General features: G+C 44.1%; 1 protein-coding gene across 4 annotated transcripts in view; it reads right to left on the bottom strand.

Annotated features, from left to right (window-relative positions):
• The window catches only part of FBXW4 (F-box and WD repeat domain containing 4), a 61,492-nt gene that overhangs the window by 40,423 nt on the left and 3,413 nt on the right, over positions 1-17,656 (bottom strand). For all 4 annotated transcript variants that reach the window (XM_071812076.1, XM_065843671.2, XM_071812077.1 and 1 more), the window contains 4 exons: positions 10,589-10,684; positions 7,659-7,844; positions 6,381-6,513; positions 3,820-3,914 (listed from right to left, as the gene is read on the bottom strand). In XM_071812076.1, the coding sequence (XP_071668177.1) occupies positions 3,820-3,914; positions 6,381-6,513; positions 7,659-7,844; positions 10,589-10,684 (510 nt within the window). The remainder of the gene's footprint in view (positions 1-3,819; positions 3,915-6,380; positions 6,514-7,658; positions 7,845-10,588; positions 10,685-17,656) is intronic.

The following is a 17,656-nucleotide window of genomic DNA, read 5'->3' as shown; positions in this document are numbered from 1 at the left end:
GCACATTACAGTTGCCCATTGAAAGCCATTTTTGTACCTTCTTCATCTCTTCTCTTGGTTTAAAATCCAACACACTTGAAGTACAACATGGAAAAAACAGCTCTCATGGTAAGTATTTTAAAATCTAAACAGCAAAAGCCAGTGGCCAGACTCAGCAGAAAAAGCCAGGTTAGACTTAAATATTTTTTTAATCCAACACCGAAGAATTTCCAAATCCAAGATTAATAAAGAATATAATAAAGTCCACATTTTTCTTTCCGCTACACTTTACAAGCTTCTCTATCAGTAGGAAAAAAAATGCAGTAAATTTTCCCCTAAATAAAGGAACATTTCAGTAGTACAACATATGTCATAATCCTACATTTCTGCAGCCATAAATGCCAGGCAATTTGACCTCATTCTCTCCATAAACCTATTCCTCAAATTAAACAGTGTACAGCAGTCACTTCTCTTCCCTTGCTACTGCCACCTCAGGGAATCACAAAGCATGAAGGTGCCACTGCTCCACTAGAAACCCCTCAGTTTGCCTCACCTTGCACATTTGAATTGGTCCACTGCACTCAGGCTTGCCCTGGTCCCTGAGCACACATAAGTCACTGCAGCAAGCACCAGTAAATGAAAGTTTAACATCAACATGACGTAGAGTTCAAACAGCAAATGAAGTTGGGGGGAAAGGGATTACAAGCAGCTAAGAAACATGGTTGAGGGTACACAGCCTCTCTTCAAGTACAGCATTTTACTAATGCATGGAGAAGGACAGCTTTGAAGACCTATTAAACCAGCTGCCAGAGCAAGCTGAGGCACCCTTATTTTAAGTATTCTATTTTAAGGATACTCTCAGACTCTCCTCTAGTCCTGATGTGACACACAACATGTGACTTGCTGTCCCAAGCACACTGACCAGCACAGCTATGCAGAAAATTTGCTGAAAACCCAGAAGAAACACAATACCCTCCCCATCCCCACTACCCTGCAAGGCACTGATAGGGATCCCCAAAGCAGTAAAGCTCCAATAACCCACAGGGATGTGACGGCACTTCCATGGCTGAAAAGGCTATACAAAGGACTAGGCACAGTTCTCCCACACACAATAAGAAGAGAAGATCCAGTACTCTTGGTAACCTTTCACCCTACTTATTCTCCCTTACAGAAATCACGCTGTTTGCAGACCCTCCAAGCAGCCAGCCCGGCATCACTACAGAGAGAACATGGAAGCCTCCTCCCTAGCTCAGCACATCTGCAGGAGGATCTCTGTAGTGACACAGGGAAACTGTGGACAAATCCAAGCAGAATACCCAAGGATGCCTGACGCCAGAGGAACTGTACTTTAGGAGCAGAAATCTCTGAAGTTTAGTTTGGGTGTACAGACAGAGCAGGACTACAGCAGGAAACACAGCTGTGGGTCAGAAGCACATGAGATACTTTCTAAGTGAGCTTCACACAGAGCAAGATATCACTGAAAAGCAAGAAGAAAAGTTTCAGTCCTGCCCATTAACAGCTGAGGTTCAGCAAGAGCACAACCCTGGCTACTCTAGAGAGTCCTAGTCTTGGCAGACTTCCAGGTCAGGAAACTGCAGCCTCTCCAGAGCACTTCTGAATGGCTAAAGCTGCAGGAACTGTCCCTGCTCCTACCCCACCACACACAACTGCTTTAAGCTGTTACTGAGCTGTACATGTCCACAGTAGAGAGAGCTGGTGGGTTTTCAGCAATGATGGGCCTAAACACTTCGGTGGTTGGAGCCTGATTCTACACCTGCAGACCTATCCATTCTCATGGAGGAGCTCTCAGTTTACAGCAGCACAATTGGGAAGGGAGAATCGGGAGGGCACGTCAAATGTTTAGGAGGAAGTGGAGGTTATAGGTCATGTTCAGCCTCACTGAGGAAGAAATGCATCCAAGCTCTAGTAAGAAGGATGGGGACTGCCAGGGAGAAAAAGCTTCACACACAAGTGCATAGGGAATGTACACGGGTGAAATACAGGCTCTTGCAAATAAAATAGAAACCACAGGGCTCCCCAAAGTAGATCTTGCTAGAAACCAGATATTATCTTTTTGATACTCATCCTTATTAGACAGCAAGCAATAAAACCTATTAGTGAAAAATTCATCTCCCCTGCCCCTTGCCCTGGCCCTCCCCCACCACATGCCCTCCTGCTCTGATCCTCTCTCTTTTCTAGGATGGCCGCGATTTGTTCTGAGAAGCGACAGGTTTATAGGTTAGCCGACACCTTCTCTCTGTGGAATTTTAATTAACTTCTCCCATCGTCGATATGTTTAAGGAGCAGGGTTCCCATTATACGAGGTCAGCAGCGTGTTTCAGGCCCTGCTATATCAGCCGTCAAATTGAAGAATTAATGACGTGGCTAATTGGCTCTAATTCTCCATCCCCCCCTTCCCCATAATACGGAGGAGCAAGGGGAGGCAGTAAGGTAGGCTAGCAGAGGAGGCTGATACAGTCCACAGTCTCATAAAAAAAAAAGAGCGCAAAATGTAAGCCCGCTTGTTCATGGGGTAGCTGTTCTACCACCACCTCCCATTTATCACTCTGCAGGGAGGAAAAGGGAGGGGGCGGGGAGACTGTGGGTAAATATTGTGACAGAGAGTGTGTACAAGCATGCACACCAGGGAGAGGAACACCATCCTGACAAGGGGCCACCTCAGTAGGTCATCACTTAGGAGTAGGAAGCAGTATGCCACTGGGCTCTAACCAGCCATGGTGCTAGGGCCAGTCTGTCTGCTAGAAAAGGGGCCCCTGCAGCACAGAAGATGGCAAAGGGTGTCTATCTAACATCTTGCAGCAGCATTTACACACATGACACTTCTTCAAAAACACTATCTGTCTCAAACACTCGGAGCAATGGGACAAGGGAATGGCAAAATCATAGCAGGCCTCAAGGGTCATTTCCCTGATAATGCCATTAGCTCCATACCACTAACTTCCTCATGCCTGCAAAACAAACTTGGAAATCTAATGAGGACAGCAGTTGTGGGAAGTATTTCTGTTTTGCACAAGCCTAAAATTCAACTAGTTGCAGATATCACATGGGCAGCTACAATAGCTCTTCTTCCCCTCTTCTTTGAGAAAGGCTGAGGAAGAATCTCTCTCGCATGCAGAAGACCAGCTTAACAGTGAACCAAAGAGACAGATCATTGCTGGTCAGCATACTGTTTTAACAGCAAGACTAAGTTTCTCAGATATTTACTTCCTTAAGAATGGGAGCTCTCTGAAACACCCTGGAAGACACTTGTGTAGGTACCACCCCTTGCCTACCATGCTGAAGTTGTAGCATTATTCCTGCACTACAAGCACAGAACTGCAAGCAACAGAGGCTGGAGAACCTCATCCCTGAACTCTACTTCCAACTTTCCCAGTGCAGCATGCTCAGAGAACACTGAGCTCTACCCACTGCACACAGCTCCCAAGCAGGGAGCTTTTTGCTTAGCATCTCTTCTGCCGTAAGTTGGCATCCTTTCAGTACAGAAAACCTCAAGAGGATCTGGCTTGTTCCTTCTAATTAGCAAATCAGAGAGTTCGCTCTGTAGGTAGGAACAAACGGGTCCCACCTGAGACAGTAACAGGAAGGCAGGGCCATTTTCAAAGCCTCTTTATGAGCAGGTCACTCTGCTGTTATGGGAAACAAAGGCCACATGCTCTTCCCCAAGCTCCTGCTGCAGACACAAGCACTTGATGAGCCTCCACCCAGATCAAGGCCCTGAAGTGTCACACTGGTCCCCTCAGAGAGATTTGTGGGCACACAGCCTATCCAACTTCTTTACTTCTCTCTGTCAGAAACGGGGAATAAAGAGATCTCAGTTACCTTAATAATGGGCTGATAGCAATGGACCACACTCGATCCTCTGTCTGCACTGTATGTAGACACTGTCCAACTCTGCCCGTGGACAGGGACCAAACCTAAAGAGAGAGATGCATGTTATGCCACATCACCCAGAAGGTAGGACGCATGCTTCTAATGTTGTGCTGGAAGAACTGCCAAAAATGCCATGCTCACCTTCCCCAAGACCCTGTCCCTGAATTCCCATTACTTATTTTTGAGGAGCAGAGCCTTCAGTCACTGGCAGAAACACACACTTAAAAGTTACACAAAGATTCAGCTTATGAGTATAGCCTTCCATCCCACTGGTAACAGACAGAGCACCCCCATCACCACATTCCCTCTAGGGCAGCACTCAGATTTCTCATCTTCAGTAGTTAAATAAACAAGAAGTGGGATTTGCTCAAATCTCTGCTGTTCTCTTGAAGAGTGTGTGAAGACTTCATACCATCCCTGAAAAACTTCCGTTCATATTATCTATAAAATTAATCATTTGCTATCCTGTTTTTGTTTTGTTGGTTTGTTTGTTCTATAAACCCAGCTCCTTTCAACCAAGTTTCTTAAGTGTACCCCAGGCAATTTTCAAATAGGCTCCCCTTGCTCACTGACAATATGAGAGAATCTCTTCCCTCCCTCATCAGCACATACCTGCACAGCCCCTTCCACCAGTTCACTGCACACACCCCTTTGTTTCTGGGTCCTAATAAAGCCCCCCAAATTCTTGCTGAGGCCTCTGCTTCTGGCCGTCATTTTCTCCACCTTGCCTTCATTCTTGGCACACAGGACTCAAGCCCCCCAGTTTGCTGCTACCAACCCCCAATGTTTCACTTCAGGACTTCAAAGCTGGGAGTGCCCTATTTGTTTGTTTGTTGATAATGCCCAGGATTGCAGGCTATTCTTGTCAGCGGGGAATTTAGCACCTAGTGTCAGCAAAAGCAGCAGAAAAGCTTAACTCTTTTAAGGCATCCCTATCTCCTACAGGTTAAAAATATTGCTCAGAGCACACTATCTGGTGCCTATCACACAGGAATGTACATTAGCAGCTCTTCAGAGCTTAGTCCTAATCAACACTCAGCAGAGCCCTCAATAGCTTAGACACTTAGAGCCCCTTTAAAAGGCTGGTAGGGAGTCCCTTACACCCTCCAAGAGTCTCACTCATGCAAACAAGGCAGCCTACAAAAGAGATGATAAAAAATACGAGGTGAGCATCCCTAGAGCCTATGCTGTGGGGGGCACCGGGTGGGCAAGAAAAACAGCCTTAAATTCCCCTCTGGCCTTCAGGAATTTGTTCTCAAGGTCGGGGAGGTCTGTCCTCAAGCTGCTAGGGAAGCAGCAAGAAGACACTCTCCCAGCAAAGAGCCTCCATAGAACAGAGAGGAGCAGCCCTGCTCAAGTGTGAGACAAAGCAGCATCAAGGCCTTGCTCCCAGGAGGCAAGCAGCAACCCCAACAGTGCCCTTTGCTTCTGAACACTGCTCTACTTGGGAGTGATTTTACCCAGAAGTGCACCCATACAGAGGGACCAATGAGAATAGATAGGGTTATGCTGCTCAGCAGCCTGCCAGTTAGTTACCCACTACCACGCACTTCCTATAAAACCTTGAAAGTGACGTTTAAATCTTTCTTTGCCTCAACTTCCACTTTTGCAAAACAGGAACAGCAGGTTTTCCTCTTACCTCCATTAATGCTCTACAATATGCACCAGGGACCAAGAGTATCCATCAGCCTACCCTGAGCAACAGCCAAAGCTTTCAACATACAGCAATCACTTCCAACAATGAAACAAGTAGTTGTGAAGATGCAACAGGTACTGCATCATGATAGCAGAACAAGGGTGCAACACCTACATGGACTTAACTAAACTACTAAACCAGAGATAGCTACAGCTCAAGAGAACAACTCTCCAGGTCCATGCAGGAACACCAACCAGATCCAGAAGGACAAAAACCAACAAGGTCGTGCCTCAAAAAGAAATAGGTAAAAATTATGTAACAGGATCCACTAATGATAACTGAAGGAGAAAAATGGGGGCTTACAGTATTCATAGTCTAACTTCACAAACCAAGAACCATAAAAAAAAAACCAACACACACCCCCCACACAAATAAATCACAACCCCACATATTTAGAAAAAGACATCTCTTGAAGAGATCAAGTACACAACAGAGAGCATATGAAGCAGTGCTGCATCACAAAGCAAGGATGTGCTTCAGATACATATGACAAATTTCAAACTGCTATGGATCTCTACTACAGTATTAGACGGATGTACAGGAAAAGCAGCAAAATACAGCTACTGCCTTTTGCACTTCCTAGTTTAAAACAGCAGTCGATGTTGCAAAGGACTCCAAACCTCTTTCTTATAAGCTTGGCACAGCAAGCATCCTTTCAGAGACATATGCCTACATGAAGATACCCAGCGCTCCTCTTGCAGCCACACACAACAGGGCTCACAATAGTTCTGCTGACACTTAAACATTTCTGGTACAAGACCTCGGAGGTTACCTCTGCAGCAGCACCTGCAGCTGCTGGAATATCACTGCTCACCTTTGCTGTTCTGTCCCTGGAGCCACTGACAACGAGGCCACCTTGGAAGTCCACACAGTTCACCTCCTGTTCATGTGCAGAAAACTTGACACTGTAGGAGCCATGGATCTTGTGAAGGACAATACTTCCATCTCTGAAAAACAAATCCCCCAGCAGGGAGTCTGTATCAGCTGCATCTCCCTTGGATATCCACTTTCCATTAGTGCTTAGGAGTGCCACAAAAAGACTGGGACTGATCTCTTGTGGGAGCATTATTAACTCTCCACACCTCACACATCACCTGTTCTCTTGCAGTCTCACATCTGGCCAGTCAAAGCCTGATCTGCCGCCCGCAAAAATCTTCCTGGCTGTCTTCCCACCCTCCACTTTCAGTTAAGCTGCAGAAACTAGCAGAGCAGCCATTCCTCCTACTGCTTTGTGCTTGCCAGAATCCTGGTTGGATGCTGAATGGCTGGAGGAAAGGAAGAAGTGAGAGGTCACTCTCACCCATGTCCAAGCCTCAACTTTTCATTCATTTCAGAGCAGCTGTGCAGGGTGTTATGCTCTGAATTAACTACAAAAACCAATACAGTTAATGGAATTTTAGATGCATGCCTCCATTTTCACCTGAATTTTGGGCTACATTTCACAGAGGACAGTCTCAAGGTATCCAGGGCTGACAGTCACGCTTGTATCTCCCAGTTCTGTGCTTAAGTGCTGTATATATTAATAGCTAAAACTTTATAAATAACAGTTCTGTCATTTGTTGTATTGAAAAAAGCCAGTCAAATGCAAAATTGATTGGAGAAGTATGTGTGTGCTGGAATGTCTGGCAGTCTTCTGCCTCTCCACAATTATATCAGTAGGTTTAATAAACACACACTTGTCTCTATAAAGTTTTATGCATCACTGCGGTCCCAGTTAACTAGAAGTTCTGAATATCAGCACACAGTCTGTCTAGCCTGACTGTAACAGGGAAATAAATGAAAACTGCACATCAGCCAGGATGTGTGATCAGTCAGTCCTGATTCAACAATCCTGTGGACAGCTGCACAAGTTCTAAAGGGAAAAGGATATTTTATAAGTTCAACAGCATGGGATTCAGCTCCACCACTGCTGCAGTAGAAGCCTTTTCAGGACAGAATCAAATCATAAGAGATGAAGCAGCTGCAGTTGAACACAGTTAAGCATGAGGATGCTGTGTAGCAAGATCAATCCTCTGGCTCTGGGCTGAAGTTACACAAAACCTTTTCAACTTCACTGACACACTGCTTGGGCTCCTTCATTCACCCAACTTACCCCCCTCCACTGACGATGTGGGAGTTGACAAGAACAAAGCGACATACGTCCTCCTGGTGGCCAGAGAAGATAGCCTGAGGGTGACGCTGCAAACCTGTACCATCTGGACAGAGCCGGTAGGCCTGGATGTTCTCCGCTTGAGACAGGTAGAGATACTCGCCATCCAGCTCCATCCAGGGCATCAAACTGCAAACAGGCAGTGGGTTGGGGAGGTGCAGGAGCGGGGAGAAGAAAACAAAAAAATTCACATACAAAAAGGAAAAAAAAAGATTGCACATGTAAACATATCAACAAAATCAAATGTCCTGTCAAGAAAACTCTGAAGTTCAAGCTGCTGGTCACATGCAAAAGCAGGGCTTAATATAGTAGCACAGCCATGAAGTGAAGCTTCTCTAGCAACAGAGAGAACAGATCACATTGCTGGCATTTTTCTAATCGAAAGTTGAGGAAAAGGAAGCATGGAATATCTGAAAGAGAATATGGCCAAGAGTCTAGTGAGTTTAGATAGGAAATACTTAAGGCTCCCTGACGCCTTTTCATGAGCCCTTTTAAAGAAACTAATACTATCAGGCACTTGCAAGCTATGCCAAGCATTTCTAACAGAGCCTTAAATATGAAGCTCTTGGTGCAAACAGTCCGTTTTGATCCTGCACATTACTTGCTGATCCCCAGCAGAGATCACAAAGCTGCCACGGTTTCACACGTATCTGAGCAGGCGAGCAGGTCACACCAAATAACACAGGTCTTCTTAAAAAGTCCTCCACCTCCTGCTTTCTCTGTGTGTTAACATCTAAAGCAGCAGGATAAGCCTGATGCTATCCAAGAACTTTGTTCTCATAATGTAGAGAAGATATTTTTCTTCATGTAGAACTCTTCCACTGCTGAGGCAAAAGCAATTGCAGAGCAATCTCTTGATTTCTGCTGCCCATCTTTCAGAAGAGCCCATACACCTTATCTGCTCGTTGCTATCTACGCAACAGTGGCAGTTTCCCACAAACAGGTGCCAGGCACAAGAGCAGTGGACTGCTAAAGGAGTTCTTCCAAAGTATTCTGAAGACTGAAGCTACAAGTGGAAAATATGCTTCACTTCCTGGGAGACTGAGAAGGAGACACTCAAGCAACGTCCAAATCAAGTCTGCATCACAAGAAATTTGTTTATTTTTGAAACAAAACCAAAATACAGAACAGGCTACAATGCACACTTGGGCAGAGAAGTCTTAGCTCAAGATTTACCTTTGTGTAGCCACCAAAGAATTAGCAAATAGGCCTTCTGGATATGACAAGGTCAGATACAAAGAGACACAGGGCTCATGTCCTGTGGGGCATGGATGTGTCAAATTGTCTCCACTCCAGAGTCTTTCCCAAGTGCACCAATACCCGTGCAAACATTGAGCAAAACCAGAGGCCTTCTATAGAGCAACCGTTCTGTTTTCAAACTATTCAGGAACAAACTGTTTTGAAAGCAGAGCGACTTCCCATAAAAACCTGTCTCCCTCTTTTTTGCAGATCATTCATCCTCAGTGGTCATGATTTTCTGTGCCAGCAGAGCTATTAGACACAGCCACACCTCATAACATCACAACAAGGGACTAGGAACAAGCAAGAGGCCAAACTGCTTATTAGATAGAAGGTTTTTGCTTGCCTGCATTCACCTCCAGTAACAGGCTTTTCGTCACAGAGACAAAGCATTTGAGCATAGGTTATAATGTTCATTTGGGACTTGCTCATATGCATGGAAAAAATAAGAGGCATACTTGTAGCAGCAGCTTTGGTTTTAGGTGGGCTTTGATTTCCCCTTCCTTCCTTCACTCCTACGCAGACCTCTAAAAGCAAGTGAATATCCAGCTTACCTGACTACAGCCAGTCTCTGTGGCTCTCCTCCTATTGCAGATTAGCTTTTTACCTTTTTCTATGGCTTTTTCATAAGGAAAAATAACAAATTGGAAGCAGGATAAATGAAAATTAGAGGATGCACTTTGGATGGTGGCCTCATTAAATCAGTCCTTGCCTTTTCACTTGGGAAGCTGGTTTAGTAATGATCTCTAACATCCACAGAACCTGTCTTCACAGATGGTCGCGAGCACTTCAAAGGCAGGTATACAACCTGCACGAAAAACACTCTGCTCATTACAGCTGCTCCCAGGACTTTAGACAAGCAGTGGCACATTATCCATCGCTTCAATCTACACAGCACAGAAAGGCATGAAAGCTCAGTAGCACGTCCCTGTTCTTCAGCAGCTAAAAAAACATAGTCTTTCTAATTTTTCCTTCTGTCTGATGATATGAAGGCTGAAAATGTAGATGTACTACTGTTCAAACAAGAGACTTATGCTTTGCTTTGAAAGCTGAGTACACCTTTGCAAGCAATAGTTTAACACCCTCCTCTCATTAATGTCAAATATACTTTCTTTTTTATTTTTGAGAAGGAGAGGTGCATAAGGAAAGGAGATGGAAGCAGCATAACGTAGAAGAAGGGTAATTAGCATTTCAGATTTGTACATCCAAATCAGGGACCAGGATAAAGCATGGGAGACAAACAAGTCCACAACTGGGATCAACGTATGCTCATTGCGAGGACAGAAAATTGCTAATGGTATACAGCAATAGACAACAATAAACCTAATAGTTTAAAGTCTGTGGTAAAGATTGCTAAATCCAACTGGAACTTCACAGATCAGATCAATGACAAATTCAAGCTTTTACTAAGAAAGGAACTCTCAACTCTCAGAGAGGATACCTAGGGCAAGACAGCAACTGCAGTTACCCCACATCCAGCTAGCCAGCAACATCCAAAACAGGCAAGTAATATCACTTGTAAGATCCTGTGGATCACAAGGAGCAGTAAACACCTCATTTCAGCATACAGATGCAAACCCAAGGCCCTGCAGTAGCTGACACAGAACAAAGTAGAAGAGAAAGGAGCCACTTGCTTGCATTTCCATTTCAGGACTGTCTCCCTCCGGCAGCGTCCGTGCCTCCAGTTCCGAGATACTTTCACTCTCTCCTTCACTGGAATGCCAGCCGCTCTGCAGACAGAGGAAGAGAGATGAGATTAGCAACCAGGACTGATGTTATACAGACAACAAATACACTCAAGCTGGTCACAGGTACATTCTCGCTCTGGCTCCACAAATGATGGAGTGGCAAACATCGATGGTGCCCATGCCACATGAGAGCAAGCACGCTTATGAGAGTTGACAAGAAAGGAACACTGAGTAGAGTGGGTGCTTATCAGCACAGAAAGCCATCCCTGATGATCACTGGTCTACAAGTATTAAATCTGATCAAGACCTGATCTAGTATACTGAGCACAACACAGGTTCGGACAAAATGTAATCAAAACAAGATGGTACAGAAAGTAACTATTATACCAGAACAACCAGAGAAAGAGGACAACACTCTTCCAATAGAGACTAAAGAATGCCAGTTAAGATAAGGACAGCACCATACAAGAACAATGTTCCCAGATGCATAGGACAAAGGAAAGATCCTTGAGAGATGGGGACTAGTGTCCTATCAGGACCAGTTCCCTCCTCCCATCCCTACTGTGCCCCCAAACCACTTTCCAAAAGTGGGATTTTTGGGTACTCTATCATTTTTAAAACAAATATTAGGTCTCTGTAAATAAACATCTCCTGTGGTTGTTAATAGGTGTAGAAATCTCTAACCTGGCCCTGGGGCCTGGCCAGATTCTCATTTTCCCAGCCATCCTTCCACAGCCTCAGGCTCCTTTTTTTCTGCTCACCATCCCCTCCCCTTTTCTATGCTTTCCGGCACTTAGTCACCATTATAATTTGACTGCATTCCTTGATATGTGATCCATTTGAAACAAAAACAGAAACCACACACAGAAAAGCTTTTCATCCCCTACAAAGCTTTGCAACTATAAGTTCCTGATCAGCAGAGCTGCACCAAATAAAACTGAATTTCGGAAGCTACAAGCTCTATTTCTTCCTAACCCTTAAAAAACAAAACAAAATAACAAACATAACACAACAAAACCACAGAACTATAGAGTTAGCCTAAGCTGCAAGAAGAGGAATTCCATTTTTAAAGAGAGCACTTTTAGGAGCTCATGCAGCCAGATAGTGTCTGAGATGAGGAATGTACAGCACTGAAGAGTCAGGTCCAGCAGCCTTCTCATTGCTTATTACTCTCCCAGACAGAGTTCAGGCTCTCCGCCTACATCCAATTCCATTCATTACTCCAAAACACTTCTTCTCCACACACTCAATCCTCAGTTAAGTTCTCCCCATGTACAGATTTTAAGTCACCAGCCTGCACAGTGATGGAAAATGCACTCACGCCACAACCCCCTCACAATGCATACTGGCCCAACCAGACATCCTGCGCTCAGCGCACAAACTCTACTAAGACTAGATGTAATTTCCAAGGCCCTGAAAAAGGTGAATCCACGGTCAAAACAGCAGCCTCATTCTTACACTGCTGGTCACTTTTCCAGTTGGGAGAGAAGCCTTGGTCCTCCTGCAGCTGAAAGAGGAATTTCAGAAGAGAGCCACACATTGGCTTGCCTCAGAGTACCCATTCACTATCACAGTTACTCCTGTAACAGACACCTCATTCTTCCACACAAATCAACGGTTCCTGTCTGGAAGAGGCAAAGGCTGGCAAGGGGGGAAAGACTACATGGCTGAGGTCCAGCAGGGTTTTGGCAAGTTTGGTTTGTTTTGTCTTTTTGTTTTACTGTTATTAGGTATATTATTCATCCAGCCCACCTCTTCCATATAGCAATTCTGGATCCAGCTAATTGAAACATGTCTTAGAAACATCTACCTTTTCTTTTGCAGACATTTATTCAAAAGAGATGCAAGAAAGTGGACAGAACATACGGAGGTCATGAGAAAGGGTAGGAAAAAACTGGACAGATACATCCCCCCCATTTGCCAGTACCAGGGTAGCAGAGACTAAATTGCAATGATTTTCAAGTGTTGGTCAGAGAGACATTTGATGCCTTATATCAGAAGAGAAGTTAAACCAAGCCCAGTGATGGAATCAAGTGCCAAGATGCAATTTGATTTGCCTCTTCAACAGCAACCCCCAGAGCAACTCGCACAATACATAAAAAAGTGATGAGCATCACTGCAGTGCATGAGAGCAGTTCTCAAATCTTAGAAAGTTAAAAAGGGCATCACTGTATAAACTTAATAATTTGATACAAAAAGATCCTTTTCTCCCCTACAAAGATCATTTTGCTTCAATCATGATCAACACACTTTCTATACATGCAAATCTTACAGATGACCTAGGACAATCAACAGACATGACACATCTATATTGAGCGGTTGACTTAACCAAGTGTCTCCCCTTCTACAACTGGTCTGAACATCCAAAGATTCAGGAGACTAACTCACCTTATGAAGACAAATGCTATGTAAAATGCCGTGGAGGGATCAGTATCCATCAGCCAATTAATACCTTGACCTTTCTTAGTATGCAATCCAGCAAAATACTAAGCCACATGCTTAAAATTTAGTACATGCTTAGGTACTCTGTAAAACCAAAATCTTGGCATTTACATTCTCAGAGAAGCCACCCAACAGTGAACTTCAAGACTGCTGAAGGCTGACTCACTGAGGAAGGACTGATCTTTTTAACAGGACCCTCACAGCCCTGCATCAGAAAGCAACTGAAGTGCAGCCCAGCATCCTGGAAGGATCACAGAAAAAACAGGATGAAGGAACCAGTGAACACCAAATATGAAAATGCCATTAAATTCAAGCAAAATGTTCTTAAAATGCATCAGAGTCCATCACTCTACCACCTATGCTAGGGTATCACAATTACCAACAGCTCACAAAGTTACATGATCCAGAACATGCAAGGGTATCTTTGTTATTAGCTAAATTAATCCAAAAAGGATCCCAAACCATGCAGTGCAATAAATGAACTGAGCTAACGCACATTTCCGATTGCATGCAGTCCTGATGGAAGCTCCCTTTACAAAGGCTTTCCTTACACTAAGAGAAACTGAACATTTCTTACAGCCTGAGAGAGAGTTCCAGGACAAAAGCCATCCCAAGCAACCCATTATAAAGGATTTTTCATTTCCCCCTTCCTTCCTCACCCCACCCTCCAAAAAAAGTTAAAGTATTTTGTTCAAATTATGGATTTCCTCTCTTTCTTGGCAGAGTTACCAAAAGAAATGTAATATTCCTTCTGGAGCCCACTTCCCAGCTGCTGAAGTGAGAGACTGGGACTATCCCCCCACCAGCACCACTGACCCAGGTGACCTCAGCCACCATGGCAGTTGTCGGCCTGGGCCCCAAAAGAGAACAATGAAAGCAAGAATCAGTCAGCCAGAGACTAAGCACATCTCCTAAAGCTTCACTTCCAACAGTTTTTGCCTTCCCATCCCCAGCCAAAGTCCTTTGCCACCAGAAATGGCATTTCTGCAACAGCAAGAGCTTCTGTGCTTTACTGAATCCTGGGGAGATTCTTTCTGCCCATCTACAATTTCAGCACGTACCAAAACAATGGTACCTGCAACAACATATACCGTGCTGCAGAAGATAACACCGACATGTTATACTGTCTATTTTCCCAGCTGCATGGGCCATCCTAACCCAATGAAGCCTTTCACATTTTGCTACATGTTAAGTGCTGAAGAGCTCATCTGGAAATGCAAATCTGCAGAAACCTGCTGAGACTGAATCTCTTCTGCGGACGAAATCTGCTATCTGCATAAAAGCTGTCACCAGCCTGCCTCAGGCCTAACTGGAAGGGTCATAGAGATGAACAAATAGGTCATAGTGGCTAAGCCCCACTTTCAACCTTGGCCCCGTGGCAGGGATGGCTAACACAGGGACCAACTGCACTTATTTGTGTAATCAGGACGCACCTGTTCAGAGGCAGTGTCTCAGTGCAAGGCCACCAACAGAGAGCTGAGAGGGAAAAGCTATTTATGTCAGGAGCTCCTGTTGCTGTCCTCAACAAGTTGTCCGGCTTTCAAAATGTCTCTTCCAGGACAAAAATTCCACCTGAATTCTTTTAGCACGACCCTTATTTAGCTTAACGCCAGGTTCAGTCTGTCTTCTACACTCTCCCCTCTTCCTATCTGACATGGGTTCAAATAACTCTGAGATGGAAGATAGCTCTCCAGGCTGCTCTCTCACTGTTCCTTGTCTCCTTTGGTGCTTTGGCATTGTCTCGGTTAGACATTACCAGGCTGTGCAGGTTTACCGCTCCACCTCACAGCTCTCATAAACAATTCACCTGCATGAAGAAGCTAGAGACTCTAATAAAAAGCAAAGCTGCAGGCGAGCTTCTGTACACACGGCGAAGATGCACACCTTCACATGGGCTTCCCAAAAGAAACATCATCACCAAGACTGAGACAGACCCCTCTGCCATCGGATGCCCCCTCCCTTACAAATGATTGCAATGGGACCATGGTTAAAAACTCCAGGCAGGATTTTGCCTCTCTCAAGGACTTAAGCAGACTTTCTGGAGCTAAAAGTCTGAGCTGCTTCAAAATTCAGAGCCCTGGAAAGATCCGAGAAAACTTGCAGCTGCTCAACAGTTGTCATGTATATTCTGATTCGAAACAGCGGACTGTTAGGGTACTATTTTGATAGAGTGAAAAAACCCATAGCTTATCTACTTACGAAGGTTACAGGGATAATAGCAACAAGCACAGCACATTTTTTAAAACCCTGAACTATATAAAGTTATTCTTCCACTTTGAACTTGTGAAGATTTTAAGGGGAGGGTAGGCAGACCTGAAAAATCTCGTACAAGACACTTCACATTCCCAGAACAATAAGCAGTTTTGATATTGTGGAGTTGTCCTGGCAGATCTGTCCTGCCCAGAGCTAGCAGTTTAAGACAGAATAAGAACAGATCTTACAGAAGTTTCTCAAAACCACTGACTTTTCCAGCACAAAGCAATAGCTGCGTGCCCTCTTCCAGGCTTTTGCCGTTATTGCAATATCCTCCCCAGAGTATTCGCCTCTGCATAATCTGCACCAGTTCATTGCCTACTTCATTTCTGAGTTAAAGTAATGAAATTTTGATAAAACAAGTTTCAAAAGATGAAGGAAACTGAAGCAGTTTTACAGGCATTCACACTCCCTCCCCCTCCAGAACCAAACGCAGAGGTCTCCTATGATTGCTGCAGTTTGCATTTGGATTTGACTTGCATAGATTGGCCATTTCCTGCTCCTGCAGGTGTATATATTTTTCCAAGATCTGGAGAAAACACAGCTTTTATTAAGTTACAGAAATGCTTACACAAGTGCTTAAATACTCAAAGACTATAAATTCATCCATTAATGAATCTGTTTCTCTGAATCTCAGAATATACCATGATCCTAATGGGCAAGGCAGAACAGGGGACAGGGAGAGACAAAACATGCAGTGAAACATTTCTATATTTTGACAACAACTATTAATATATTACAAAGAGCATATCATCAAGCTATTGAGGCTGCAACTTATAACTTGCCCTCTGAAATCCCTTCGTAACAATAAGTTTTGCCCAGCTGCAACTTTATTCCTTTCTTCCATACTTTAAATAAAGAACCACCTTGCAATGAGCTTTTTGCCTCTCCAATTTCTCCAGTCCAAGGTGGTCCAGCAGGCAGGCGCTGGACAAGGGTTTAAAGCACCCTCTGCTATTCCTGGCTCTGACACTGACCTGCTGCTCAGAGGGCAGCTTGGTTGACATCTCTCTGCCTCCGCTTCCCCTCCCAGCCCTTGTTTACCCTGGCTATTTAGGCAGCATGCTCGTCAGGGCAGAGACTGCTCTTGCTGGGCCTGCACAACAGCTGGCAAAACAGACACAGTCTACCAGACACAACTGTAATATCACTATACTCACCAAAAACCCCAAAGCCTTTGTGCTACTTCTCAGCTACAGTCTAGCAGCAGAAAGCGTTCTTGAGCCATAACTTTTCTGTGATATGCTGCCATGTGTTTTTGGAACGAAAATGCTCCATTCACTTTACGTCACGAAGACAGGGCTCGACTCCTGCTTCAGCAGCTCCTATGACTGAATGAAGCAAAAATCTTCAGCGCAGGGACTATCTTTTTACCATCCCCTTGACAAGGTCTCATTGCAGTACAGGTCTATACATAAAATTAACACAACTATACAGAACAAGTGGCAGCCTGACATAAAGAGACTTGTAGGACACGTGCCAATAACCACATCAATCTAAATCCACTCTATACTTCATAACAGTGACACAATATTCCTTTAAACATTTACTTACTGCTGATTCAAAGAAGAAACAGCACATTTTTAACGCTGAGAATGCGCTTTAAGAACACTTCCAAGTCAGGACCTGCTGTCCCTAATACACAGTAATTCACATTGATTCAAACCTAGTGATTTTTCCACCCCACCTCGAAGGAATGAAGTGTACAGAAACCTTGCTCAGAGCAAATTTCTTTCTTCTTCTGCAAGTGCACAATTCAACCAACACCCTAAATACTTCACTCATACCAGCAGCTCCTGATCAGCTGAATCTACCAGAAAGGGCAAATTTGAGAGATTGTCAACCTTGTGAATATACTTTTCAGCATAATAGCCCATGTCTGGGATTAAGTCCACATCTTCCTTTGACAACATTAGCAAATCAATTTAACATTGTTTAAGCCTAAGTATGTGGGTAAGATAACCATAGCTGGCATTTTAAAGGTAGACAGCATGAGAAGTAGATAATTCTAAAAATTAAATCAAATAGTTTCAGATATACTACAATTTATCTTTTCCATGCTGCTAATAGCTAGGGTTTTACAACCAGTTTCTTATAAACTTTCTCTCTTCACTATTTCAGCATGAAGACATTTTATAAGAAAGCTGACTGCGCAAACAGTTGTTTCACATACAAGCTAAAGCCTGCCCCCTCTGATCTTCTTGTCACAATTATCTGAAGATATACCTAACAGAAGCAACATTTTAAAGAAATTGTGTAATTTTCAAGTTAATCACCGTTTTAAAAAAATTAGGAAGTGGGGGCAGGAGGAGAAGTTTC

The sequence above is a fragment of the Patagioenas fasciata genome, chromosome 8, assembly GCF_037038585.1.
Source record: "Patagioenas fasciata isolate bPatFas1 chromosome 8, bPatFas1.hap1, whole genome shotgun sequence".
NCBI classification, from domain to species: Eukaryota; Metazoa; Chordata; class Aves; order Columbiformes; family Columbidae; genus Patagioenas; species Patagioenas fasciata.
The sequence above is the reverse complement of the archived record's forward strand: the minus strand, read 5'-3'. Positions and strand labels throughout refer to the sequence as shown.